We start from the raw sequence: 27,380 nt of genomic DNA on the forward strand, positions 1-27,380 counted from the left end.
TCCCGGGCCCAGAATCGCTGTTCCACAGCATCAACATGACCCATTGCCACCATGATGTCCACGGCGCGGGGTCCCGTGCTTTGTGACAGGTCTGTGCCACTCTCAGACTTCATGTCCTCACCGCACTGCCGTAGCCGCCTCGCCCGATTTCTCAGCATCTGCCTCTGGAAAAGGTGGATGATAAGGTGCGAGGTGTTGACAACGGCCATAACTGCAGCGATGGTCACAGCGGGCTCCATGCTCGCAGTGCTGTGGCGTCTGCGCTGTCACTCACCAGAAAAGTGCGCGAACTGATTGCCCGCCGGCACTTTCAGGGAGGGATGGCGGGAGTGACGGTTGAATGACGACAGTTACCCAAAACCACCCTCGACACATTTTTTTCCCCCCAGAAGGCATTGTGGACTCGACCCAGAATTCCAATGGGCAGCGGGGACTGCGGGATAGCTGCCCACAGTGCACCGCTTCCAATGTCGACGCTTGCCCCGTTAGTGCGGACTCACAAAGTCGAATTACTGTCCTTAGTGTGGATACACACATTCGACTTTGTAATATCGATTCCACATATTCAAGTAAAATCGAACTACTCTCGTAGTGTAGACATACCCTTAGATTTGTTGCTTTTGCTCTCCTGCCTGCTCCATCCTCAAAAAAACAAAAACCCACCAATCAGGATTTTGAGGATGTTTATTCAAGTAACTGTTTCTTGCTATACCCCAGAACTGGACCCTTCACTTTCCTCTCTGCACAATTGTTAAATGTTTAATAGATCTTTATATATAACCAAAAGAAAAATACGTCCATCAGAAATCATTTGATACCCCATCACCTTCTCCAAAGGGAAAAGGTGCAAGGTGAATTGAAACAAAGTTGTTCATTAGTTAGCCTGGGGGATATTTACGGTCACAAAATCCAGAGGGGCACAGAAATATAACTAGGAAAAAAAATAGGTGTCCTGTATCTGCTACTACCTTGGCAGAGCTGGAACAGATGCAAGATGTTGATATGAAGGCTCAAAACTGGACATTTGCTGGCATGCTTGCTGTATCAGTTCTAATATAAACTTGGAACATGACAGTGACCTCAGTACCACCAGTTTCCCTTTTGGAAGTTTGTATACATGATTAGTTAGGTCCTACCCAGGCCATTATAACCAAGAGGACTAGGTGCAATTAAAACATCTAGCCATACTTGGGGGAGCACAGGTATAAATTAGGAGGAACGGGAGGCAACGAGAGCCAAGCTGGAGGCAAAGGCAAAGTTGTGCAATCTTGGATGTGACCGAGCATCTCAAACTTTGTATCCTTCTCAGAGAAGGAGAGGGTAGGGGAGGAAGAGCGAGACCATGAACTCAAAGCGGACATGAGGAATTTAAGTGAGGGCAGCACAGGAAGAATATTCCCTTATTCTACATTTCAGCTTACTGGAAAGCTACACACATTTTCCTAGATACAGAAGGTTGAGATTGTGGAGAATGTAAATTCTATTACATGGTCATTTTGTTCTTTTGACTAATATCCCCTCTTTCTTGTAGGCCAAGTTTTCCCTCCTACAAATGAGGCCATAATACAAAATTTCCTTAGATTATCACCAAATCAGTAAGCGATTTGTTTGGGAATTCCTCTCCATGCCCCCCCAAACACAGAGTCAGGACTACTAATAAACGTTTCTTAAAAGATTTATTAAAGTATCATTTATCACAAATAGAGAAAATATACAGATTAGAAGCATGCAACCATCATCTCCCACATTTAAGTAATTTCTGTGTGCATTTTTTTCTTGCATTCACAGCATGTTGTAAAACTTCAAACGTTAGTGCCAGCTTCACTCTTCCTGAAAATGTTTCAAGGCAATAGATAACAAAAACAGTAAGGTAAGATAGTGTGAGAAAAGTGCAGAGTAAAAAATATGTACACACACACACACACACACACACACACACACACACACAAGCCTCCCTCCCAACCTCTTTCCCCCCCAAAAAATTAAAGAAAGGCAAAAAACTCATTTTGCTGGTAGATCAGATTGTCTTTATGAACTACTTTACAAAAATTACTCTACAAATTAAGAGCCCGACCCAGCAGACATGTATGCCTGCGGCTAACTTTACTCATATGAGTTGTTCAGTTGATGTCACATGAACTACTTCACTCATGTAGTTCTAATGTTTGCAGCACAAGACCCTAAGGCAATAAACATGTTTAAGACCATTAAAGAGAACAAAAACTAAAGCAAACAGGAAAAAAAATTACTGCCAGATGTGTTTTGCTTAGTAGAGTTATATCAAATATTTTTCAACAGAAATGTTTGCTCCTAATGCCCGGAATATTTAAGCAATTTTGCAAGATTAAAAAGGACAAAATCCAAGAAGTTGGTACAGATGTTAACTAACGTAAGCACAGTTGGTTCAGGCAGGTATGTAAGGAGGTGGGGGTTCCTTCTCAGGCATCTTCACTGCCATTTCATAAGTCGGCAAGACATACTAGAAAAAAAAAGAAAAAAAAGAAAAGAAAAAAACCACAAACAGTGAGGTTAACTGAGATTGCAGAGTCATTTAGGAGAAGCCATATCAACTTGATTCTCTATTGCAGGCAGATTTTAGAGTGAAACTCACAGCAAATGTAATGCCAGAAGCCGCAAAAAGCAGCTTATTCTTCTGCTGAATCTAAATCTCAGCCATTACCTCTATTCCATTTTTATCCTTTTCTAGTAAGCGGCAAAGGAGCTAGTAGGGAAACAATTTCGCCTTCCATACTCCCAAGAAACAAGGTCAAGAAACTGGAATTTTACTTCTAAAGTTTTGTTGAAAAGACATTTTCTGTCAAAACAAATGGACATAAGATTTTCCAATTCTGTGAGTGTTTGATAATTATGTTAGATTGTGTTTCTGCTAGAAAACAGAGATAAACAGAGTAGGCTAGAGCCACTTTGGGGGAGGGGTTCCTGGGTTGTGTGTGTGTGAAGGATTATCAGAAGCACAAAATAAAGAAAGCCAACAAACAGCTTGGTGTTGCTGATCTGCATTCTTGGCTCTGAAATACTAATTGATGTGTCTGAAACTGCTGCATGCTAGACTCTGAAAGTATGTTCACTTTTGTGAACTGATTCACATCACCCTCTATGCCCATATAAATTTCATGCCACTATCTTCTCCAGTTGTCACTAGCAGCATCCAGTCTTGCAAAGCTAATGGAATGCTGCTACCGTGTGTATGGGATAGTGGTTCCTGAACTATAGGAACAGTGTGCCCAGAGCGGTCATAGGTGGCCCACAGAACAAAAGTGTTCTGATAACCAAATAGGAGGGACTGAGGTTTGAGTCTGATACAGTTTCTCTTATTTGTAGTTCCATGAACTATTTAGTCTGGAAAACCACTGGTACTGCAGCTGAGTCATACAGTACCCATTGTAACTAGAGCTATGTTAACTAATTTTTATTTGCTGCTCCCAATAATCCTAAATTATTTTTCTACTAGATCTAATGATCACAACACTTCCACAGGAGCTTCATTGAGATGTTCAGGTACTATAGTGGTGGGGTTCATGCAAGTACAGAGAACACCTTGACATGGAAACAACTGATATGTAACCAGATGAGTGTTTCTCCTCCCAACTCCAGCATCTTCAGATTACAGGGAGAAGCTGCTCAGTTTCCCCTAGTTAGTGCCTATTACTCCATTTGCTTCTAATGGAGACTGGAACTGAGACACAGAACTTCTGGCCAGCACTGAAGAGATAAGGATCTGTGAACAGACAGCTAGCGCACCTTGAACATAGTGGTCTAAAGTCCCATATCTACTAACCCAAAGAATTAGAACCAAAAATGGAGTCCAGTTAATGGACAGGGGGTAAAAGCCTGACCACCTAGAAACTAATGCTATCCTTGTATGGACATGAATAAGCAGAGGAAGCTCTGTTGTACTATTGACACATTTTCCAAAAAGATCAGGTGCTGCAGGCCTTCTGGAAGTCCTGAAGCAGCTGCCATTCAATAGCGGTCCTTTGTTTTACCCGAGCAGTTGAGGCAGAGTCGCACAAATTCTACAGAATTTTAAATACAATCTGATCCCTCCAGATTGACATCTTCTGACCTATGATCAGAAAATTAAATGCATGAAGCATTGTCCAGCAGCCTCACAGAAACGTGAAATTAGGGTTCCAAAAGCATCTTTCCTCTGAGGAATGTTCAGATATTACTCTCCAAGCCAGCACTGCAGTATTCACACACACAGTTTATTGCCTACCTCAACATCAATATAGTCTTGTCAAATTTAAATGCTGCACTCAAAAGGTCTTCCGTGTGTTACTTTATATCCACCACCTTGTACAGGTATTAAACAGAATCTGATTTAAATACATTTAATCACCTTTTACTCCATTCCCCCTTATTTGACTCATTTCTTTCATGTACAGTCCATGGGGGCAGAGATAGAAGCCAATGCAACTGTAACTCAAACTGGTTCTCTTGAGGGGTAACATTGTTTAATTTTAGAAGTACATACAGACATTAAGTCAATTTTTAAAATAACTGGCAATTTCTGTTCCTTTGTCTAAGGAAGAGACTTTACCTGTGGAGGAGCTTCAAATGCAGGGTACACGGCTATCTCAGGCAAGTTTCTGTTGCTGATGTATTTATAGCAGTTCCATACACAGTTAATTAGATAGGCCTGAGAGATGAGAGTTACATTTTAATAAATAAATCAATCTGCTTAAAAAAAAAAAAGCTGACAGAAGCAGGTGCAAATCTATTGAGATCATTGGAATTTTTTACCCTCAGCAGTGAATATGGCCCAAGGTATTTAACCAGTTGGCCTTGTACATTAAATGTCCCCACCCAAATCATGGTCTTAATCAATAAAACTACCAAAAAGTTACTATTTCAGTATACGCCTACATGTACATCTAGAGAACAAACATCTCCAGCACATCAGAGAAGAATTTTAATCCCCTTCACCTGGTTGCTAGCACACCAACTCAGGGGAATGGACTGCATGGAAGAGCAACACAGTAGTAAAAAGTACTTCACAGATAATTCCTTCATTGGGTCCCTGATTAAGCTCCCTCTAAGCAGTGTGGCAGCTCCCTATTAAGCTCTGTGCAGGCGCTCAGGGCTGCGTCAGTGAGAGATGCCACTCCCCAAGCCCCGGATCTGCTGCGGCCAGTTGACAGGCACCCCTCCCTTGGCCCTGACCCTGACCCTGTCGCAGCTGGGGGAGAGGCACCTCTCCCTCCCACAGCCCAAGTGCTGCTGCAGGGAAAGAGCTGGAGGCTAGTCCTCTCCCCACTGTAGCCCTGGGGAGCCCACTGCACACCAAACTCCTCACTCCCCAGCCCCACCCCAGAGCTTGCATTCCCAGCCAGAGCCCTCACCCCCTGAACCCCAACCCTCTGTCCCAGCCCTGAGCCCCCCACCCCCACACCACTCTCCAAATCCCTTGGCCCCACCCATGTTGATGCACATCACAAAATTCATTCTGCACATGGGTGGGAAAAATTAGAGGGAACACTCGTTCCTGACCCCTCTGGGAGAATATCCAAAGCCTGAATATTAACATTTAATAGTTTTGGTGGGTTTATTATTGTTCTCACCCCCACCCGAGAAGAGGGGGAGAGGGGAAAAAACAAAACCAAAAAAAAAAAAAAAAAAACCACACAAAGCAGCTTCAATAGCCAGTCTTCTCTTACCTCCAGGAAGCCTGATGCCCTTTTAGTACTAGTGTGGGGCTCATTCACCACTTTAATATGAACAAAAGCTTAACTTTATTTTATTCAAACTTGGATTGTAAGCATCTCGGAGCAGGGACTGTCATTTTGTTTGGTGTTAGTACAGTGCCTGATAAAGTGATCTATGCTTGGGGCTCCAAAGTGCTACCATAGTAGAAATAGTAACATTTGAAATTAATGAGTTATATTCTAATAGAAAGAACCTACTCCAAGTTTGCATTATGTAGCTATCTGTGCACTGTTCAGGTAGCTGAAGGCAAAATGACAAATAGTTTAGCGAAGTTATGGCCCAATAGTGTACCAACACATACCATGTTGAAGCTTACTGAGATTTACATGCATGTACACATGACAAGTGTTTGGGGCCCTGCTGTTGGTATGTACATCTGTTTTGTTCGGTTCAAAAAAGCTTCACTTGCCACTTGCAAGTTATTCTAATATAGCAGAACCTCAGTTACAAACACCAGAGTTACAAACTGACTGGTCAGCCACCATACCTTTGGAAGTATGCAATCAGGCAGGCAGCAGCGAAAAAGAAAATACAGTACAGTACTATGTTAACTGTAAACTACTAAAAAAATATAGGGGAAAGCCTAAAAAAAGATTTGACAAGGTAAGGAAACTGTTTCTGTTCTTGTTTCAGTTAAATTAAGATGGTTAAAAGCAGTGTTTTTCCTTCTGCATAGTAAAGTTTCAAAGCACTATTAAGCCATTGTTCAGTTGTAAGCTTTTGAAAGAACCATAACATTTTGTTCAGAGTTATGAACAACCTCCATTCCCAAGGTGTTAGTAACTGAAGTTCTATTGTATAGGATTTCACAGAAGGCATTAACAAAATTAAGAAAAAAATTGCATTTGCTATTTCAACTTTTTTCCAGAAGACATCAAGAGACTAATTTTGTTCATTCTGGTTCCACCCCTTCCCACACCACTCCATGATTTTAAAACGTGGTTGCACCCTTGTTCCAAAGCAAGAAAGTCATAGCTTGCGGACTCTCCACACAGCTGGTGACTGGGTTTGATCAGCTGGTGCGAGCACATGCATGCCCTACTGTTCCTTTACTCTAAGTAGACAGTTCTTATAGATAGGCAGGGTCATAGAGCTTACATTTCCATAAATATGTAAATTTAGAGATCTACATTGTCTGCTCACAAAAAGCAGGCATGAAGAGCACATGACTATGAACTGGCATCTCTAATTTTAGGCGTACCAGCCACAGTAGTGTTCCTTTATAGCATGAAGTCTTAATTCAGTTTCTTTCTTAAACACACTGGGGCATTTAAAATTTTTTTTTTTTTTTTTTTTTTTTTTTTTACTACCTGCATCTCCCCCACTTACATAATCACACCTTTATATATGGGCACAGGGGTTGGGAGGGAACAGAAAAGGTCCAATTCATCGAATTCAGGAACCTTTTGTTTAACACTACAAAAATAAATTATTTTTTCAGAACATGATATACAATATTAACTAGCAATTTTTTCCCATTTGTGTAAAGTTTAAAAACAAAGCTAGTGCACAAAGTGCTTTGTTTAATTATGCCACTTCCTTGTGAGCTTTACTGCAGAAGGATGCAAATTTAAAGGCCATGCTTGAAGGTTTATTTCTACCCCACACTACACAAAAACCTGTTCTTTCTACAGCACTATTCCCAATAAGCACAGCAATTAAAGAAGTCTGGTATCAATTTCACTATGCCAAATATAAAACTGAAGTCACCCTCCAATTTAAAAACCCTCAAATATTGTTCAAGGTGCTTAATCCAAATTATGAATATGTTGGCAACCACGTATTAGTGATACTGCAATACACAAACTTTTGAAACTTAACATTTGTAATTTAAGCAACTAAAATACAAAGTATCTAGTTTACCTTTAAGATGATAAATAAGGCAAAAAACACCAGGACAACGAACAAAATACAGCTTGAGTCAAGTGCAAGGAGGTCATCTTTGTAAGGGAAATCCGGCTAGTTTAAAAAAAAAAAAAAAGAGAAAAAATCCACAGATATCACACAGTTAAGATCTACATTCACACTGGTGATTAGCTCAAACTGAGGGGCCCAAATCTCCCCTTTATGGATTATTTACATGAAAGAGCTAGGAAAGGTCTCAAGTTCTCACTCTCTTCTTCTGGGGAGAATATTTGTCCCACCGCAACCCTGAAGTGACAGACTGCAGGGGAACCACCAGAGAATGGATCAGCTGCAGAGAGGTCTTGTGCTTTCAAATTGCCACCAAATCCTTCCCTCAATCCCATGGCAACACAATTCACCATGGACCACCTTCAAAAGCAGCTGCTGACCCCACAATCCCACTCAGGAAGAGTACATCTTTTGCAGTATGGAAGGAGAACTTATGCCGACTAGGCCAGAATGAGCTTGTGCCAGGCTGGCCTGCAAATTGAGGGTGGAAAGTGTATCCCCTAATCTCCTACAAATAACAGAAGCCAAATTCTTTGGATCCAGAACTCCAGTCCCCAGGCCAGACCTGTATCTGAGTGGAACTCATTATATTAAGTTAAGTATACACTTGTATAAATCTAAAAACTGACCTGAGTGAATACTGATTTAAGTCATTTGAGTCTATGCTACCTACCAAATCTAGCTTGTCATTAGCTTAGTGCTTTATTTAATGCCTGAAGGGGACTGATCTTCTCTTGGACTGGAATGTTGTAAACCCTCTAGTGTATATAAAAAAAAAACCAAAACAAAAAAACAAACAAACAAAAAAAAAACAACACACCACTTAGTTACAATCCCAGTTATCAAAACTGAGACGGTCATCTGTAAAATATTAACCTAATTTACCAGACACTTACTAACTCATCCAGATACTCTTTGATTCTTGGCATGTAAGTAAGAGAACTGATGGCAACCAGGCAACTGAGGACAAAGTTAAAGAGCTGGTAACAGAAGAATGGAATGAGCCAGCCCACTCGGTGCTGAAAAAAAAAAAATATAATTAAAAATAATAATAATAATAATAATGGAGTTTGTTAATCTGAAAGTCACATTAGCTAAGTTTATTCATGGCATTCAGTTCTATACTTACAGCAATTGCTCCATACACCATCATTGCACTTATCGTGAACAGGAGGAGCGAGATGGCAAAGAGAACACAAGCGTTTTCTGAATTAAAAATGGGAAACAAAAGTTATATTAATACCACCTTACAGTTTTGGTAGCTTCTAACAGGCTTATAATTTCAGTATTTCCAATTTGAGCACACAAGATCTACCTATCTACTGTGGATAATCAGTTTATCCAACTGTTTTCATTTTGTTTTTGCACCCATAACTACGCATTACAAATAAGCAACAGCAGTCTGAATTATAGTACCTTCCATACCATTCACCCAAACAGTTAATTTGATTCTGTTTTATTAAGCCAATCCACAACAGCAAAATAGTTCATATGAAAATAGTACAACTTCCACCATATCTATAGCTTTTAAAGGTGCTTGATCACACAATTCAATCAGGGGCCATAGAAAGCAAATTGCTCTTTAACAGAGCATAATGCCATAAACTGCAGTACTTTCTACAGAGTAAGTAGCAGAAGAGGCTTAAATTCAAATGAAAGCCATATGGCAGTAGTATTCAGGATATTAATGGGGGTCTGAATAATGAAGATTCTCCTTTTGTCTCATGTAGATTGATGACAAATACAATTGCCATCTGCAAACTACGTTTTGTTCATCCTTTTATTGGTCACAAATAATTTCTTATTTTGATCACAGAGATAGAAACTGATTTGACCCATTTTAAGGAGACTGCAACAGAAAGAATAGCCTTATTTTTCTGAAGTGTTGATCATCTATACTTCCCAAAGAAGTTAAGACAAGGGGTGCTTACATGACTTCACATGGAAATTCCAGGTGCTCAGCACCTCAAAGTCAGCTCATGAGGGGTCAGAGAAAAGATCAGATCTCAAGAGTCCTTGACTCCCAGGTTTATACTCCTGATACTACCTCATCCACTACATCATCCTCACCTCATTCCAATTCAAAGAACACATTGCCATCTTTTCTTTTTATTGGGGGTGGGGGGTGGGGGGGTGGGGGGGTGCGAGGAAGAATACAAGTTATGGAACCATCAGGCTGTGTTACTGAGTAACCATGTGGTCTTATATATAGTCACCCTTATCTTTACTCTTCCATCCCACAATCCCTTCCATCTGTTTTTGAGCCTCCACTTTTTATATCATCTTGAATTCAGATTGTAAACTCTTTGGGACAAGGACTGACTTGCTTAAGACACCTGGTACATTAAAAACCACCACACAACTCTCTATATACCAATACTGGATTGTAATTTGCTTAACTGTATTATAATATAAAGTCATAAATACCTACAAAGGTGCAATCATTGAGCCATAAGCCTTGATATTGGCTCAATGATTGCATCTTTAGAATAGATTTCTCTTGGTCTGTGATGTTCAAAAATTAAAAAAAAAATAGTAAACTATTGCTATGAATTTTCTTTTAATAGTTTTCCCTGTGTACCATTCCATTCTTACTCGTTCTTTGACTGTGTCAAGATGACTTTAAAGAAGATGCAGTACAGACTCACTAAGTGTTCTTAGCATTCTAAGCTACTCAAATTTTCTATTTTCAGTACATTTTGTTCTTACATAAGTTATTCAGACTCATGCACAATAGCTATAGCTGGCTTCTGAAAAAGAGCAACGAAGTCCTTGACATTCCAGAAAGATCTGGAATAAGGTAAATCAAAGTTCAGCAAGAGACAGCTAATTTGGTTTCCAATGTAATTTAATCAAATTAAAGTTACTAATAGGTAAAAATAATCAAGACAAGAATAGCAAATGTTTAATTGGAGAGACTACAGGTATCTGCCAACCTACAAAGTGGTAGAGAAAATGGCAGTATCTAACCTACAGATTTGCTTTCAAGTGTCTAATACACCTCTACCTCGATACAATGCTGTCCTCGGGAGCCAAAAAAAAAAAAATCTTACTGCGTTATAGGTGAAACCACGTCATATCAAACTTGCTTTGATCCGCCGAAGTGCGCAGCCTTGCCCCCCCGGAGCACCGCTTTACCGCGTTATATCAGAATTTGTGTTATATTGGGTCACGTTATATCGGGGCAGAGGTGTATATTTAGAGAGATATGAAGTTGAAACAGTATGAAAGTTTTACTTAAGAGGCTTTCATAACACTGATTTTTTTAAAAGCCACAGCAGAGTGTAACCACTGACTTATGATAAAACATGAGCACGCATTTGGCAGATGAGACTTAAATAAATTACACAGCAGCAATACAAGTTGTACTAGGTTACAGGGGTTCTCAAACTGGGGGTCAGGATGCCTCAGGGGGTCATGAGGTTATTACGTGGGAGGGGGGTGTCACGAGCGGTCAGCCTCCATCCCAAACCCTGCTTCACCTCCAGCATTTACAGTGGTGTTAAATATAAATTAAACACTTTTTTTATATGGGGGGGGGGGGGTCACACACAGGCCTGCTGTGTGAAAGGGGTCACCAGTACAAAAGTTTGAGAACCACTGTACTACGAGACAGGTTTCAGAGTGGTAGTCGTGTTAGTCTGTATCAGCAAAAACAACGAGGAGTCCTTGTGGCACCTTAGAGATTAACACATTTATTTGGGCATAAGCCAACCCCCATCCTTTCACGTATTTATACCTGCTCCTGTATTTCTCACTTCAGGCATCTGATGAAGTGGGTTCTAGCCCACGAAAGCTTATGCCCAAATAAATGTGTTAGTCTCTAAGGTGCCACAAGGACTCCTCATTTTTGTACTAGGAGAAAGCAGAAATTAGTGCAAGTGTGCAAAGTAGTAATCTGGGCACACTGAAGTTAGACACCTACCAGCGATTCTCTCAGAATCATAGTAATTCCCAATGACTTCATACTGTATGTCAACATTTGGCACTGAATTAGGGTGGGTCACTTCCACAGTCAGCAAGATGCCCATCAACAAGTTCACCACCTGAGAAAGAGATTGCAGTTACTTAAAAGTTATTCATAGTTACAATATGGCAGATAAAGATTTAACATGTGCTTCAGAAATCATTTTTCAGATGAGAACACAGCAAACTTTGGCCTAGTCTATACAGGAAAGCTGCACACAGTCAACCGAAGGTGTAATTTTAAGACAGTTTAAACTGGTACAAAAAGCTGGGTTAGACACTCTTGTCTTGGTTTAAGAGTCACCCCTTAACTTCAGCCAGTGCAACTTTGTTTAGAAGAGGCCTTTGACTCCCTACACCCTCCCACTTCAAATGAAATAAGGGGGGGGGGGGGAATCAAACTTGGAAACAATGCAAGGAAGAAGAAATCCATCTCATGAGCTGATCGGAAAGAGTAAAGTAAAATCAGGAAAGGAAAGAAGATATAAACATGACACCGTAAGATACCTTTTTAAAAGGTGTTTCTACTTAATGCACCTAATGGACAATGTTACAATTAGATATAGCACAAGAGTAGTTTACAACCATCCTACTATTCATTTAAATTGCAGGTGGTATAGCAGCACAAGTAATTTTCCACCCTAGCTAGTAGCCTTAGTGAAGGGAGGCTTTGGGGAGGGGAAATTAGATACTATTGGCCCAACCCACTTCCCATGTGACTCAATAGAAAGAGTCATTTCAATGGGAACCAGATCAGAACCTATATAAAGGAGGTCAAGAGGGGATAAATAGCAAAAAAATCTAAAAAAAAAAAAAAAAAAAAAAAAAAATGAAGTCTTGCCCCACAAGATTCAGTAGGATTTGTTTAGATATACTTCAGAGTTAAACCCTTATGGTTGTATGCCCGAATGCTTGATAACATTTGCTTTCTTTATATTATTGCTGCAACCTGCTGAGTATCTCATTTAAAGTCATTATTGTGGTTTAGAATTACTAGGTCTCAGTGTTTCAAAAAAATACTGTTTAACTACAAGGGGGGGGGGGGAGAAAACTAGCCATGTTAACTGTGATTAGCCTAGAGTAAGATATTTTGCAAGAGCACCCAACAGCATTAGATGTTAGTAATTAGTTATTATAGTTTCTGATATTCATCTCTAATGTAAACTAGAAAAAGTAAGTCTGAAATATAGTTCTTGGGTGACAAAAATTTACAACAGTATCTTCACCCTGCAGACATTTCCCATTTCTTATTCAGAAAGACCTGCCTCCACTGGAATGTATTGTTAGAAGGGAGGTCCAGGAAAGTGTGGGTTTGCAGTTTCTATATACTAAATACTTAAACCAGATTTTCCCTTGTTTACTGGTCAAGCTCCAGGAGTCTCTGATGCAATGGCAGCAGATTAATGCACAATTACTGAAGTCTTTTGTAACCAGAACAGCTCATTATGAAACTGACGGTGCTTGTTAAATGTTAAGACACCCCAGTTCATACCAGTTAGTCTTCTGTTTCCCACATTTTGAAAGTTAAAAATGCATTTGCTTAAGTTTTCTTGGGGGGGGGGGGGGGGAAGGAGGGGGTCAATTGAAACCTTGATTTCACATACACAGCAAGCTACCACAAACAGACCATTTACTACAAGTGCCAAATATTTTTATTCAAGTATATTCTCAGATTCACTTTTTTCTGATTCTACTGGTTGTTCTTTTATTTTGGGGGCGGGGGGAGGGGAGATGAACTTGGTGCTTATCAATCACAATTGTGGCACAAGGCTTGATACAAGCATGTTCCCCCCCAGAAAGCACCTTACCAAGACACCTCAGTCTTAGCATTCAGTACACATGCTGGATAGTTTGCCCATTTGCCTCTTATGAGTTTGCTATTTTACATCTTTCTGTACCTTTGCTCATCTGTGTTCTCACTGCTCTGACTCATGTTTCCCACCTTTTCTACTCTCCCATCATAAGCATCTCTGCACTAATTTATCTCCTCATTGCTGCCAATCTCACTCAATCTAACTCCTTCATATGGAGAGGATGGGACATTGCACTCTATAGGATTTTCTGAAAATATGCTAATGAGTGTGAATATAATGTAACTGGAATATGCTTCATGCAAAAGGTCTCTTGTAAGGTATCATTACAAAGCTTATAATCTGAGTGTGGTCATCCTATTTGTATGATTATATTATTCTTGTATCTGAAACTAGAAATAGGAAATAACACTGAGGGCCTATTATAATTATGCAAAGTGTGGGCCATTAATGGTGGTTTGGAATCTTGATGGCTCCCATTAACCAGGAGAATTGTCTGTAGATAGCTCTGTTTTACTTGCAAGTCTTCCTGTATAACTGTGTGCTGGCAAGAGGGTAATGAAGTCTTGCAGTGACATGTGATCATGTCACCTGAACTGGAATCCATCTTTAACCTGTTGCTTTTCCATTGAGAAAGGGGGGGTGGGAACCCAGGGGGACAAAGGATTCCCGCCTTATGCAAAAGATATACAAGTGGGTGGAAAAGAACAAAAGTGGGAGCCATCATGAGAAATCCCCTAGTTACCACCTGAGCTGGAACAAGGGCTGTATCCGGGAAAGGATTGTGCCCAGACTAGGAAGGTGTCCAGTCTGAAAAACTTATTGAAACATCTGAGGGTGAGATTTTATCTGTATTCAGTTTTATTACTGTATTAGACTTAGATTTGCATGTTTTATTTTATTTTGCTTGGTAATTCACTTTGTTCTGTCTGCTACTACTTGGAACCACTTAAATCCTATTTTCTGTACTTAATAAAAATCACTTTTTACTTAACCCAGCGTATGCATTAATACGTGAGGGGGGCAAACAGCTGTGCATCTCTATCAGTGTTAGAGAGGGCGAACAATTTATGAGTTTACCCTGTATAAGCTTTATACAGGGTATGACGGATTTATTTGGGGTTTAGACCCCATTGGGAGTTGGGAATCTGAGCATTAAAGACAGGAACACGTCTGTAAGTTGCTTTCAGTTAAGTCTGCAGCTTTGGGGCACGTGGTTCAGACCCTGGGTCTGTGTTGGAGCAGACTGGCGTGTCTGGCTCAACAAGACAGGGTGCTGGAGTCCCAGGCTGGCAGGGAAAGCAGGGGCAGACGTAGTCTTGGCACATTAATTGGCAGTTCCCCAGGGGGGTTCGGTGATCCAACCCGTCACAGAGGAGATTATAAGATTTATAATCAGGGTGTCTGCACTCAGAATATCTATATACTGGAAACTAGCTTTTTGGCTTTGAGAACTCCTTAACCCCACTTTCACAAAACACAAAAAGGTTCATGTAACTCTAGCCAAGTACATGATACATCTGCATGTAATCATTGCCAATGTTTAAGATTCAATTAAAAAAAAAACAATACAAAAAAGCTTCACTATAATGCATTAAAGCTCAGCTTCCATGATCTGCTATTTTAAGCCAAAGATTTATCAACACTTCAAGTTGTAACACCTAAAGTAAATCTTCAGTAGATTTGCACTCATGCAAGATGCTCATTTCTAGTGCATTAGAATTCAAAAGCTATGACAAAAGCAGGGTCAAAATATGTTTGTAGAGTCATGATTCCAGTGTCTGAACAACACTCAACTGGGACAAGCGGTCAGATAAGTCCTAACATTTCAGTGAAAATTGCCTTTGGTTTCATTAACTGCATTGTAAGTATTGTAGCTATATTTTATTTTGTCCTCCCAAAATGATGCAAGAAGGGGGAGAAAGATGGGGAGTATGAAGTCTTAGGGATTTTATTTCTGATCAAGACTGACATTTGTAATTTGGACTCTGATTGATTAGAAGTCATAACCCACCCATCTCACAAAAATAAAATATAAAAAAGTCTGTCTGGCCTGGTGATTCTATTTGTACTGCCAGTTGAGACACCCAGATTAGATTTCGAGCCCCATTTTCTTGTTACCTAAAATGTCAGACTGGGGGTGAACTACATTTACTAGGATAAGGGAATGACACACAGTGCTCAACAGAAGCTTTTCAATTAAGAAACACTAATGACTCCAAATGAAGAGTCCAGTCTTACCCTCCTCATCTGAAAGGATGGTAGCTTCTGTTAAAATGAAGTTGTAATAGCGATGAGAATAGCAGGGTCAAAATCGTTTTCAGAGTCACCGTATGTTCTGGACTACAAACATGTTTAGCCATGGAGTCTACACACTTTGGTTATCAAACTGAACATTTTTAGGTCTAGGTGGGAAGGGAGCCAGAAGACCACTGCAGGCAGCATGTGTATGGAATCTATAGAACTGAAGAACCACCTCGTCAATTCTATTCTTGCCCCCCCTCACTCCAGTTTGTGGGTGCTGAGGGAAACACTTTGGCATGCACAGCAGCCTCCCTACCCTATTCTTGCTAAGGAGTAAAAGAGAGGCTCACTTTTGTGTTCAGAGCTATGTTATATTAAGATTTAATCAAATTAATTTCATGATACCTAATACTTTAACAAAGACATTTTGTTTTTAAAAAGTGGTATTCCACTCTACATGTATTCAGGATAACAACCAGTCTCAAAATAAAATATAGTCTGCACATATACATAGCTCAAGAAAAAGATTAAATTACCTATATTTCTTTTTACTCTGAATCCAGTGGATGACAGAAGTTATTAATTAAAAGTGCAGCAGCTCCCACAAACTGATATCTGAGGTATCAGTTTCTCCTTATACTTAAAAGAGGAAGGACGATGTGGTACCTTGACAGATGCTGACTTATTAATGGATACTACGGTCTCACTCTTGGGCCAGTGTTTCCAGTGCCTAAGGAGACAAGTACTTCACTTTCATGGCGCAAAAGTCCTAAATTTTAGGTTCTGCCAAGCATCAGATTTACCCCATGATAACATAAGTAATTAAGTTGAAAAGCGAGGATTCTTATTTTCTGGGGGGGGGGGGGGGGGGGGGGGGGGAGAAAAAAAAATAGCTGCACACCCCTCTGCTTCCTCTTACTTAAAAAAAAAAACAAAAAAACTATTTCTTCCTCTTAAAAAAAGACAATTATTTCCCTACATCTCAGACAAAAAACATCATGTTTTAAATAATTAATTTAAAAATATATATATATATATATATATTTTTGTAAGGATTTGCTCATTACTGAATGCAATTAAAAGTCTCCACTTCTGAAGGTTCAACTAAACAATTGGATGTTGGACTTCACTAGAGAGTGACTGAATCACCACAGCTTGTTGCCAGAAGGAGATAGCATTGTTTCAGTGGGAGTTGCCATTATTTTTAGTCTGTTTATTGAACTCTGACTTGATCCCGCCAACACAATACATATGTTTCCTGTCTCTGGAAGCTGCATTCACCGTGAGAAAGCCTGTGGGAAGAAGGAGCTTTAAAGCTACATCTTATGATCATTTGGGGGAAGGGAAGGAAAGCCTCCAAGCTGTCAAATGGTTAACTATAAAGGAACTATAATGATCCTGAAACTTAAATTATCACAAATCTCCCAAGAAAGTCCCTGGACATTGTTAAATATCTAGATGGTGAGTAGGAGAATTCAGGCCCAGATCTTCCAAAGGGATTTAGGCTTCTAATTTACACAGATTTCAATGGAAGTTGGGAACCTAAATAGCTTTGAGGATCTGGGCCCCAGTTCCTAGTGAAGAAAATAATAAATTTTAGAACTAGACTTCCGAGAGCAAATGTTTTGAGTATTTGTTTAACATTCACTTATTCTGCTTTTAGGCATCACCTATGTTTGACATAGATCCATACTGGTTAGGTCCCAGACTACCTAAAACAGTGGTCACCAACCAGTTGATCACGATCGACTGGCTGATTGTGGAGACTCTCCCAGTCGATCATGGTCTCCGGCTGCTAAAAGTCCGGTGGTGCAGTGGGGCTGCCGTGAAGTTAGCGTGTTGGGGTGCAGGAGGGGACTTGGGGTACTGGCTCTGGGACAGGGTTCAGGCTCCCACCAGTCGGCAGCACAGCAGGGCTAAGGCAGGCTGCCTGCCGGCCCCATGCTGCTCCCAGAAGCGGCCAGCACACCCCTGTGGCCCTGGGAGAGGAGGGGCAGGGGTCTCCGCACACTGCTCCTGCCTGCAAGCTCCCATTGGCCAGGAACAGGGAACTGTGGCCAAGGGGATCTGCAGAGGCGGTGCCTGCAGAGAGGAGCAGTGCACAGAGCCACGTTGTCCCCCACCCCCCGCCAGGGGCCGCAGGGGCACGTTGGCCACTTCCAGGAGCAACGTGAGGCTGGGACAGGCAGGCAGGCAGCCTTAGCCCTGCTGCCGACCGGTGGGAGCCCCCCCCACTCCTGAACCCCCTCCCAGAGCCAGTAACCCAAACTCCCTCCCAGAGCCTGCACCCCACACCCCCTGGCTCAGCTCGGAGCCCCACACACACACAGCAAACCCCTCAACCCCAGCCCAGAGCCCACACTCCCTCCCAAACCCCAACCCCCTGCCCCAGCCCAGTGAAAGTGAGTGAGAGCAAGCAATGGAGGGGCGGGGGAGATGGAGTGAGTGGGGCAGGGCCTCAGGGAAGGGTAGATCCTGGGTTGCCCTTAAACTCAAAAAGCGAGTGTGTGTGTAATCTAGACAGATTACCAGTATAGAGAGTTTCCTCATTACAGCCGTCGAGGAAGTATAAAATCTGAAACAAAGTTTAACACTGAAAGAACAAAGAAGGTTAGAAATTAACAGCTTATATTTCAACTCAACTATTTAGTTCAATCTGACAGCATCACCTATAATGAAGATTGCCTGACACTTTTCATTACAAGACCCTCAATTGCCTTTAAATTTGCCAAACCAATGGCTTGGATTTACGGTTTTCCATGCCAGGTATCTGCCTTCAGCTGAAATTTTGGGGAAGTTTCAGATAAAATGGTTCAGCAATTTCTGAGAACAAAATAAGGAAAACCTAATGTTTTGCCTAATGTTAAAAATAACTTTTACCGTCATTTCACTGAGAACCTTTAGCACCTCCAGTCTTCGAAGCAGCGATGTTGCATTATTGGCATGGATGCGCTTTTTGCAAGCCTCAAGGAAATTTGAGGTGTGATGGGAGTAGAGGGAGAAGAGGCAAGACAGGGGGTGGGGGAGGGGTGCAGACAGATGCAGAGAGGGACATCCTAAGGGAATTGAGACAGAAGGCATTATAACCACTAGAGCAGAGGATCTCACACTGGGGGGCACAGAAAGTATTCAGGGGGAGTGGGCGTGAGAAGCTTTAGGGGAAACAACAACAACAAAAACAAAAACACTTACTGGGCACATTCAGAGCTGGGCGGCCAGAGAGAGACACGGCTGCTGACCGGGTGCCCAGAGCATAAACTACAACAGACACAAAGAAGGGGGACGTAATCAAATAAGTTTGAGAACCACTGCACTACAATACACTTCTCTCCACAACCTGGAATGGAACCAAGCAGTCTTGGTCTCTACATTCCTTTGCTCTCAGCAAACCGCTATTAAGCCCACCAGCAAAATGTTGATTGTCCCCACACTAGTGGCTGGTCCACACTGAGGATGACAATCTACTATTGCAGTCAGTTATTCCATTAGCTAAGGTGCCAGAGGTGATGTGGACCTAAAGGTCCAGACTCTGATGACCCAAGTTGTGGAACCAAACTGACACCTCTCCCCCCAAATGATAAAGAAACCCTGAAAAAATAACCCAGAAATTAGGAAATCTATAAACAGGTATACCAAGAAGCAATTTTGGCAGTTGCTGTCATTTTAGCCCTTCTGTCTGTATATTGTGTTCTCCCACCCGTATTTTCAGTTCCTCATTCTCTCTGCACACTCAACATTTTTGATAGTAGTCCAAACTTCTCTTTATAGTCCCCCCCCCCCACATACTCTCTCACCTCCACCCACCAGCTGCTCTTCCCACCTGACCTGCAATGAGACCAGTGCATCCCAGCCTCAATGATACAGAGGATTGAGCAACAGTTCTGGGCTACTCTGCTTTCCATTTCCTCCCCCAGCCCAGAAGCTGGGGGAATGACTCAGGCTGCACCTCCCAGGAGACTCAGAGGCCTTGGCTACACTGGCGCTGTACAGCGCTGCAACTTGCTGCGTTCAAGGGTGTGAAAACACCCCCCCCCCCCCCGAGCACAGCGAGTACAGCTCTGTAAAGCGCCAGTGTAATCAGAGCCTGCAGCGCTGCACGCTTGCTTGCAGCGCTACAAGCTAGTCCCCTTGGAGAGGTAGAGTACATACAGCGCTGCGAGAGAGCTCTCACAGCGCTGGCGGCGTGACTACACTTGCACTTCACAGCGCTGGGAAGTCCCGAGTGCAGCCAAGGCCGTAGTTACTTCATAACCCTACTTAGCTCACTTCACACTAGTTTTTCAAGCCCTAGCCTTAACTGTTAGTAGTGTTTTTAGACCTCTGTCTTATTCAGGACACTACCTCACCTTCCCCACCCCACCCACATCCAGAGCAGAGGTCCTACCTGTCTGACCAAAAGCACCTGAGACTGTTTGGAAGGGCAAACAAATGGCAGATTGAATATATTGGCATCTATTCCTACTCCTCCTCCCCTCCTAGATTTCATCAGTGTTCCCCAGAGATCTATCTGTGGCCTTTTCTGTCTCATTTTCTTTTGAAATCTGCACCTATTTTCAGAGCTTTATCAGTGTTACCCTAATATTAAGGAGCACCAGTCATGGACCATTACCCCACCGTGTTAAGCTTTGTTGAAACAAATGGGAGAAGGGGGAGGAAAAAAAGACAGTTCCTGCCCCAAGTCCCTTACAATCTACATAAAAGAAACAGAGAATAGATAGAGACAGGAGTAGAAGAAAACAATGAGGCAATATTGATCAGTATGAGAGTCAGTGATATCAACACACCAACAGCCAAGCCATTGTCAAGTTTTTGTAAGCATCACGGCAAAGGAGAATAATGCATTAGTTTTGCATTTTTTATTGGAAACCTCTCCTAAGCATGAGGCGCAATATGGGAGTAACCACAAAGGTGCTTTCTGGAAAATTTAATAAGTGGGCGACGGGTGATGATATCATTAGCTGGGTGGAGCAGGGGAAATTTACATTTTGATAGCAAAAGATGACAAAATGCATTTAACTTGTCCAGTATTATGATCTTTTAGCCACTCTTAAAAAATATATATCTATATCTAGATCTTACTGCTAGCTCCACATCACCTCCTGAATAAATTTAATCTCTCGCACAACTTTCATAACTCTTCACAATTTAGCTGTCTCTTACGTGTTTGCTCTTTTCCTTTTGTTTTCTTCCCTGGTCTCCAATGCTTGCTTCACTCACCATAGTTTGCTCATGGAGTGCCCCTACATGTCCTTTTCCTTTCACCCACTTATGTGTATTCTTTCATGCTGGCTTTTTTGGAACTCCCATTCTGACCCTGTCCACCAAGCATCCACTCCCTCCTCCAGGGCCCTTCTCAAACCCTAATTCTTCAAGGTGGTTTATATGCTACACATTCATTTTAAAAATCTTATTGTGCTTTCAGAGTTACATCCTCCTCATTCAAGCAACCACACGATCTTATTGTTGCTACCCTCTACCTACTCAGAGAGACATGACCCCACCTGGGGGGTAGGAGGGGCTGTTATCATTCAGTATGACAACATTTCAAGCGTTGTTCAGGACACAGAGAACGGTCCCCGCCCTGGGAAACCTACACTCTAAGAGCTCATCTACACTGGCAAGTTGTATTACCAAAAAATGCCACACTACAATGGGACTTCTGTCGTGAAAAACACGCAGTTTTGGCGACAAAAAGCTTCCACCCCTAAACGATACTTTTGTCTTTTCCCCTCCCTTTATTGTCGACAAAGAGCCAGCGTAGATACTGCCAATTGTTTTGTCGACAGACCTGGCTTATGCCAGTATCCCACAATGCTATTGCTCTGCTCAGTGTTTTGATCTCTGCTTCCCTGCAGGCATGCACCCCTCCCTTTTCAAAGCTCCAGGAAGTATCTGTGTGCTGCTCCCTTTGGGGAACAAAGAGCAAATCATTGGAATGCTCCTGTTCTGCTCTAGGAAACAGCAACAGGCAGACTGCTGTGCTGCTTTGCCATTCCTCAACATGGAGCGCTAACAGCGCTACTCATGATACTGCTCTTGGCAGCTGAGGGGGCTGTGGGAGAACTTGGAGAGAATCCCAAGATTCAGCTCTTCCTCCCCACAACACTGCACTATGGGATACATACCGACGGTGCACTGCTCACCCCGCCGATGATGGTGTCCCCAATGGGGACATGATCAGTCGACAGAGGGAGCAAGTGTGAACACCCTTTGGCGATTTTTGTTTTGTCAACAAAACTTGGTAGTGTAGATAAGCCCTAAAAAGCAGGTCAGAGAGCAGCAGAAGCGGCTCTGAGAGGCCCAGGTGAGAGAACAAGTTCGGTGCTACTTGTTTCTCCTCCACTGAGGAGAAGCAGTGCGGGGGCGGAGGGTCCCCGCAGGCTGTGGAGAGCGACAACCTGGGGCCCTGCACCAGCAGCGAGTCCCCAGGGGGCAGCGGAACGCGAACAGGGCGCTGCTGGCACGCAGCGACCCCGGTCCCGCCGCGCACAGAGCGCAGCCCAGAGCCTGGGGAGACGCGCAGGAAGGGCTGGGCGGCGATTGGCCAGTGCAGGGGCGAGGACACAGGCCCCTTCCAAGGCGCGGGGGGGGGGGGGGGGGGGAGAAGGCGTTGCGGAAGAAGGCAGGAGGGGAGGGAGCGGCCCCCTCTCCCCGGAAGATTTCACGCAGCTTCACAAAACGACTAACCGTAGCACACAGGCACCGCACATGCGCCACAACCTGAGCAACCCACGTCTCTGCCCCAAACACGCATGCGCTGTACTGCCTATGCCTCGGGCAGCCTGCCGGCCCAGCAACGGACGAATTCCATACGCATGCGTAGTGCGAGAGGACGCCCCCTTTCCACCACACAAGCGCAATGAGGCGGAGGGAGCCCCCTTCTTTCCCCGCGGGGTGCGAAGCCTCTTACCATGTACCACGTCCCCAGGATGATGGTCCCGGTACGGACATGGCAGCAGCCGCAGCAGCGAGTGCTGTAAAAGCGATCCCGGGCCCGGCTCCCCTTGAACGTCATAGCGGCGGCAACAGAGGCTTTTCCTCACACGGGCCGCTCGCTCGGTGTCTCAATCGACAGGCCCCTTCCCCCTCTCCAGCGGAGGAGAGGAGCGTAGCGCCGCTGCCGTATCACCGCCGCTCTGGCCAATCAACGGCGAACAACTGGGGCGACGGCGCGAGGCCGAATAGGGCGGGGGCGTTACCATGGCAACAGGCGATTGGCAGCCGACTCCGCCAATCGTCGCACAGCATCTCTATAATGTGGATCAGCTGTCTCCGGAAAAGTTGATCCGCGCTCCTGAGAGCTGCCGGGAGAGGAGCTCTGACGGAGGGAGTGGGCGGGCCTTGCCTAGCAGGGGGCGGGGCCCAACCGGGCAGGAAGGGGAGACCGGCATACGCTGAACTCACCTAGGCAAGGGGAGGGGCTCATATGGATAGGAGGGGGTGCTGGCAGGGGGAGGGGCTCATCCGGCCAGGGGGCGGGGCTCTGTGGCCGGGGAAGGGGCTCAGCTGAGCAGGGGGCGGGGCGAGTGCAGCTGCGATGCAGTGGCTGGTGCAGGGCGTCTGGAGCCGCCTGTGCATAGAACGGGGGCGTGGGGGAGTGACTTTAACGCCAGCACCTGGATCCAGGAGTGACTTTAACGCCAGCACCTGGATCCAGCAAAGGCGGTGCATGTACACAGCTGTGCCCGCTTCTGTGCACACAGGCATCCATTCCGTGAGAGGAATACCAGCCTGAGCCTCGGCAGCACCAATTCCCGTCTCCCAAAGAGGCCGAAGGTGGTTCCTTCAAAAACCAAGATCCTTATTTTATTAAATAAACAATTAACTGCTAATTTAAATGTTTATCAGAGTCAATCACAGTAATTTGATGAAATGTCTAAATAATTAACCTTACAGAAAGATAGTGGAAAAAGCGGGGTTTTGAGGGTGGACTGGACTTTCCTTAAAATGGACACAAACTATTAGAGTAAAAGCAAAATAATAATATTGTATATCACAGAAAGGAAACCCTTTAAATAAATTACCCACAGGGAAAATGTTTCTGAAGTGACTTGCAAGATAAAATCCTAGCTCCATTGAAGTCAATAGCAAAACTCCCACTGAATTTAATGTGACCAGGATTTTACCTATAGTTTATTAGGAAACTAACCTTTTCACTGAGATAGACTCTTTTGGAAAGAGAGGGGGGGAAATTAGGTTGTTCTGAGTTCAAGTATCTCTTGCTTCAAATTCCCTCATAAAAACCAATTACTCACATCAAATAAAGAGACTGATTCTGGAAAACTTGCCTTTTTTAAAAAGTTTGTCCAAATAAAATGAATCACTTTGAACTTTGTGGGTTTTTTTATTATTATTCTTTGTTTACTGATCTAACACTGTCACCACTTTTGAGCCCTTTAATGTGATACTCCAATCCCATATACTTTATGTAGTTAGATTATAGTACCGTCCCTTTTACTGGTGAGAAGCAATTTAACTCATCTCCAAACTCCTTATAACAGCTGGATCTGACGGTGAGGGTTAGTAGGCAGGTGAAATATGGGAGTTATAGGTATAGGGAACATGTGACAGAGTGTCATGTAAAGCTTTTATTAGCATGAGGTTGGATGCGTTTTATTCATATCTTCAGAATTTTTGGATGTGACACATCACAGAAAAATTCTCTTGCAATTGTCTTATAATTTCTAAAAATGTTATTCAGACTATTTTTCATAATGCCTTGCCTATAAAGCTTTAGTTACCATGTGTCAAACTATATAAGGCTGAGGAGGAACCATAAAATCCTCTAAAAATTATGTACATAAAATGTCAGAAATATAAACTCTGATATCTCATCTCCTGCATGGCTAGAAGTGAGCACCGACTCCCCTTGGAAACTGGGAATTGCTCCTTCTTAATGATAAGATTACTTTTTCTAGGCCTGTGGGCCCATGAGATAACAGACTTTACAGTCATGACATTTTTATTTATAGAAAACAGGCACTGGTGCAAGGTTGATTCTAGTCTGTCCTGGGTGTCAGACCATGGTAATATAGCTGGCTGTGAGGGTCAGAATTCTGCATTTAGGAGTAGTAGGAAAAATCATTTCTGTGACAATCTGATTTTTTTTAATTTTGATTTTCTCTGGCTTGTGGTTTGGAATACTGAAAATAATCATCGTGGAGATGGATTAGTGGCAGAGGACAGGTGATGCAGTCAAAAGAGCATGATAAATACACATAGCTCTGTAATTATTACACTAGTATCACATCCATAAATGTGGTTACTATGAGAAAAAATAAATTACATTAATTATATATCAAAGTATGATAGAAAAATTGTTTACCAAGTCTTTGGGAATCTTTGGATGAACAGAACTAGACAAAAGACTCAATTTCATTACTGCCCTAAGCATGGTAGCTTTTGCCTGATCAGTCACGGTGAAGATCAGTTCTGGGCATGAGGAATCTTACATATCTGCACTCCCTTGCAGATACGAATAGCTATTAGGTAAAATGTCTGTGCTTTTAGATATTGAAAACTTCAATTTGCCTTGAAAAGGTCCCAGGGGCTGATCCACGAAAGAATTACAGGATGAATTCTTGACCCTTCCAGACCATAGTTAACAAAAACCCTCTCCTTGCATTATTATGGAGTAGGCTGTTGTTGATCAGAAGATATAGTAAATAAAGTAGCTTTAGTTGAGCAATAAAAACACTGTCCAACATTCAGCTCATACTTGCTTGTCAGCTGTAATACTTGTTTATAATTTGGGTGGATACTTGTGATTATATAAACAGATAAGTACAAAGCACTGGGCCAAATTCATCTATGGCGTTGCTCCATTAGCTTCAATTAACTTGGTCCACTGAGCCCAATTAAGAGTGCAGGATGTAAGTCAAAGCTTCAAATCCTGCATATACATAATCTCTCTATATCAATACAGATAAGCTATGTAGGTCAGTTTCCCAATCAATCTCATAGTGAGGACCACATGTTAATAGCGGGATCGCCTCATGGATTCATCTCCCACCCTATTCATAATTACATGGCTCCTTTCCTTTCTGCTCCCGGAAGACTTCCTATGAGGAAGAATAACAATTCAGTAATCTTATTAGAGAGCTGGGAGTCATATATCAGAAAGATTGGTTTTGAGATGAAATTTGAAATCTTAAAGAATCAGTTAAACAGAGAGAGACTGATCTAGGTAGTGGATGCAGCATATCAGAAGCTACCATGCACTGTGAAATGACAAGTTTGATAGACAACAAAAATATCTAGAGTTATCATAAAAACAACAGTTTTGGAAGGAATGTTAAACCACATGCTTCAGGGCTTAAGCCAGTCTATTATTGATCAGGAGCAGACCTGGGGTGGGAGGGGAAGCGAATTGTCCAATATCTGCCTGCTGCATGGGTTCTTATTACGCCTTCCTCAGAAGCATTGGTGCTGAGAAAGAAATGTGTCATTTTAAAAGCATATAAGGAATGAGCTAGAAAATGGCATGAGGTTCCAGAGATGAAAGAGGCAATTTCACAAAGGTGATGGCCACCTGCACACCCTATTGATTTCAGTGAGTTATGGATGTTCAACCCTCAAAGACTGAGAAAGTAAAAGAATACACATAGAACTTTATGGGAGCTACACAGTGAAAAATCAGGCCATTTATTTAGTAGCTTAACCTCAGGCATACTCCGCACACAGTTTTGAAAATCTTGGTCAGGTTGTGCAGCTCCACACATGGTAGCAATAATGAAAGATGTAATTAAGACAGGGCTCAGGCAGTTTTACCACTATGTACCTGACCCTTTACCTAGACTAGCCCTTCCACCGCTCATACCAGTAACACTGACACCTTTGGTGGTGAATTACAGCCAAAGTATGCTAGTGCACAAGCAGCCTTGGAATTGTGCATGCATGTAGGAGGGCATGCTCGATTAATATTGTAGCCTTGGGGATATATTCTCCTTCCTATGGCATTTTGTATAACTATTCATTTCCACATTAATACGACATAAGGTTAGATGATACAATGGTATGAACATCTGAGCCCTGTCTACATTACAGTGACCACTTACTACCACTGGGGAAGCTGCACTAGTGGGGAAATATGGTTACAAGGTTTGCTAATGTGGCCACGGTCCAGCTGACTTCAGTGGGAGTTGTATTAATAAACACGACAGAACTGGGCCATATATAATCTGTTTCTTGTTGCTGTTAGACTCTCAGCTGTACACGTGAATGTCATTTGCCCACTGCATGTGTTCTTCTAACAAAATTAAAACTTCAATAAGTTTTCCTTAAAAAAACACTGTTGAGAGATTTTCCCATTCTTGAAAAACTGTTTCACAATATCCCTGTGGAAGCCTGAAAATGAAATGTTTCCTTGCCGAAAAGCTTTTTCCTCCAGCTCTCTTTCTCGCTAACACACGCTTGTTACTGGAGGGTTGCTCAGAAGTTACTCGGCTGTTGCCAGTGATTTTAATATTTTTTATTAGAAAAAAAATAAAACATTTCATTTTGGAAATAAAACAACATTACATGAACATTGCAAAGTTTGCAGACAGATATATAGGAAAAGGTAGGTGAAATTCTGAGTCTACCAACCTTAACTTCTCTTACATCTTTCATTAAGATATTTTCTCTTTTTATTCAGCAATGGAAATTATCTTCTGCTGCTAAATAAAGATTTCAGGTAAAATCCTGGCCACAGTGGAATTAATGGGAGCTTTGCCA

The 27,380-nt window shown here is 42.5% G+C and overlaps 1 protein-coding gene across 1 annotated transcript; it reads right to left on the reverse strand.

Annotated features, from left to right (window-relative positions):
- Positions 1-1,657: 1,657 nt before the first annotated feature.
- LAPTM4A (lysosomal protein transmembrane 4 alpha) lies at positions 1,658-22,825 on the reverse strand. Its single transcript, XM_026655640.2, has 7 exons — positions 22,576-22,825; positions 11,570-11,690; positions 8,774-8,850; positions 8,541-8,663; positions 7,594-7,689; positions 4,565-4,663; positions 1,658-2,479 (listed from the first exon to the last, which is right to left on the reverse strand). The coding sequence occupies exons 1-7, from the start codon at positions 22,678-22,680 to the stop codon at positions 2,405-2,407; spliced, it is 696 nt and encodes a 231-aa protein (XP_026511425.1). The 5' UTR covers positions 22,681-22,825; the 3' UTR covers positions 1,658-2,404.
- Between the last annotated feature and the right edge of the window lie 4,555 nt (positions 22,826-27,380).

This window comes from Terrapene carolina, unplaced genomic scaffold (genome assembly GCF_002925995.2).
Source record: "Terrapene carolina triunguis isolate 2854851 unplaced genomic scaffold, T_m_triunguis-2.0 Scaffold42, whole genome shotgun sequence".
In the NCBI taxonomy this organism is placed as follows: Eukaryota; Metazoa; Chordata; order Testudines; family Emydidae; genus Terrapene; species Terrapene triunguis.

Coding starts and splice junctions, on each gene's coding strand:
- LAPTM4A (XM_026655640.2), bottom strand. CDS start 22,680: ATGACGTTCAAGGGGAGCCGGGCCCGGGATCGCTTTTACAGCACTCGC. Junction 8,851..11,569: donor TGATTCTGAGAGAATCGCTG/GTAGGTGTCTAA, acceptor TTTTTAATTCAG/AAAACGCTTGTGTTCTCTTT. Junction 4,664..7,593: donor CCTTATTTATCATCTTAAAG/GTAAACTAGATA, acceptor CTCATCTCTCAG/GCCTATCTAATTAACTGTGT.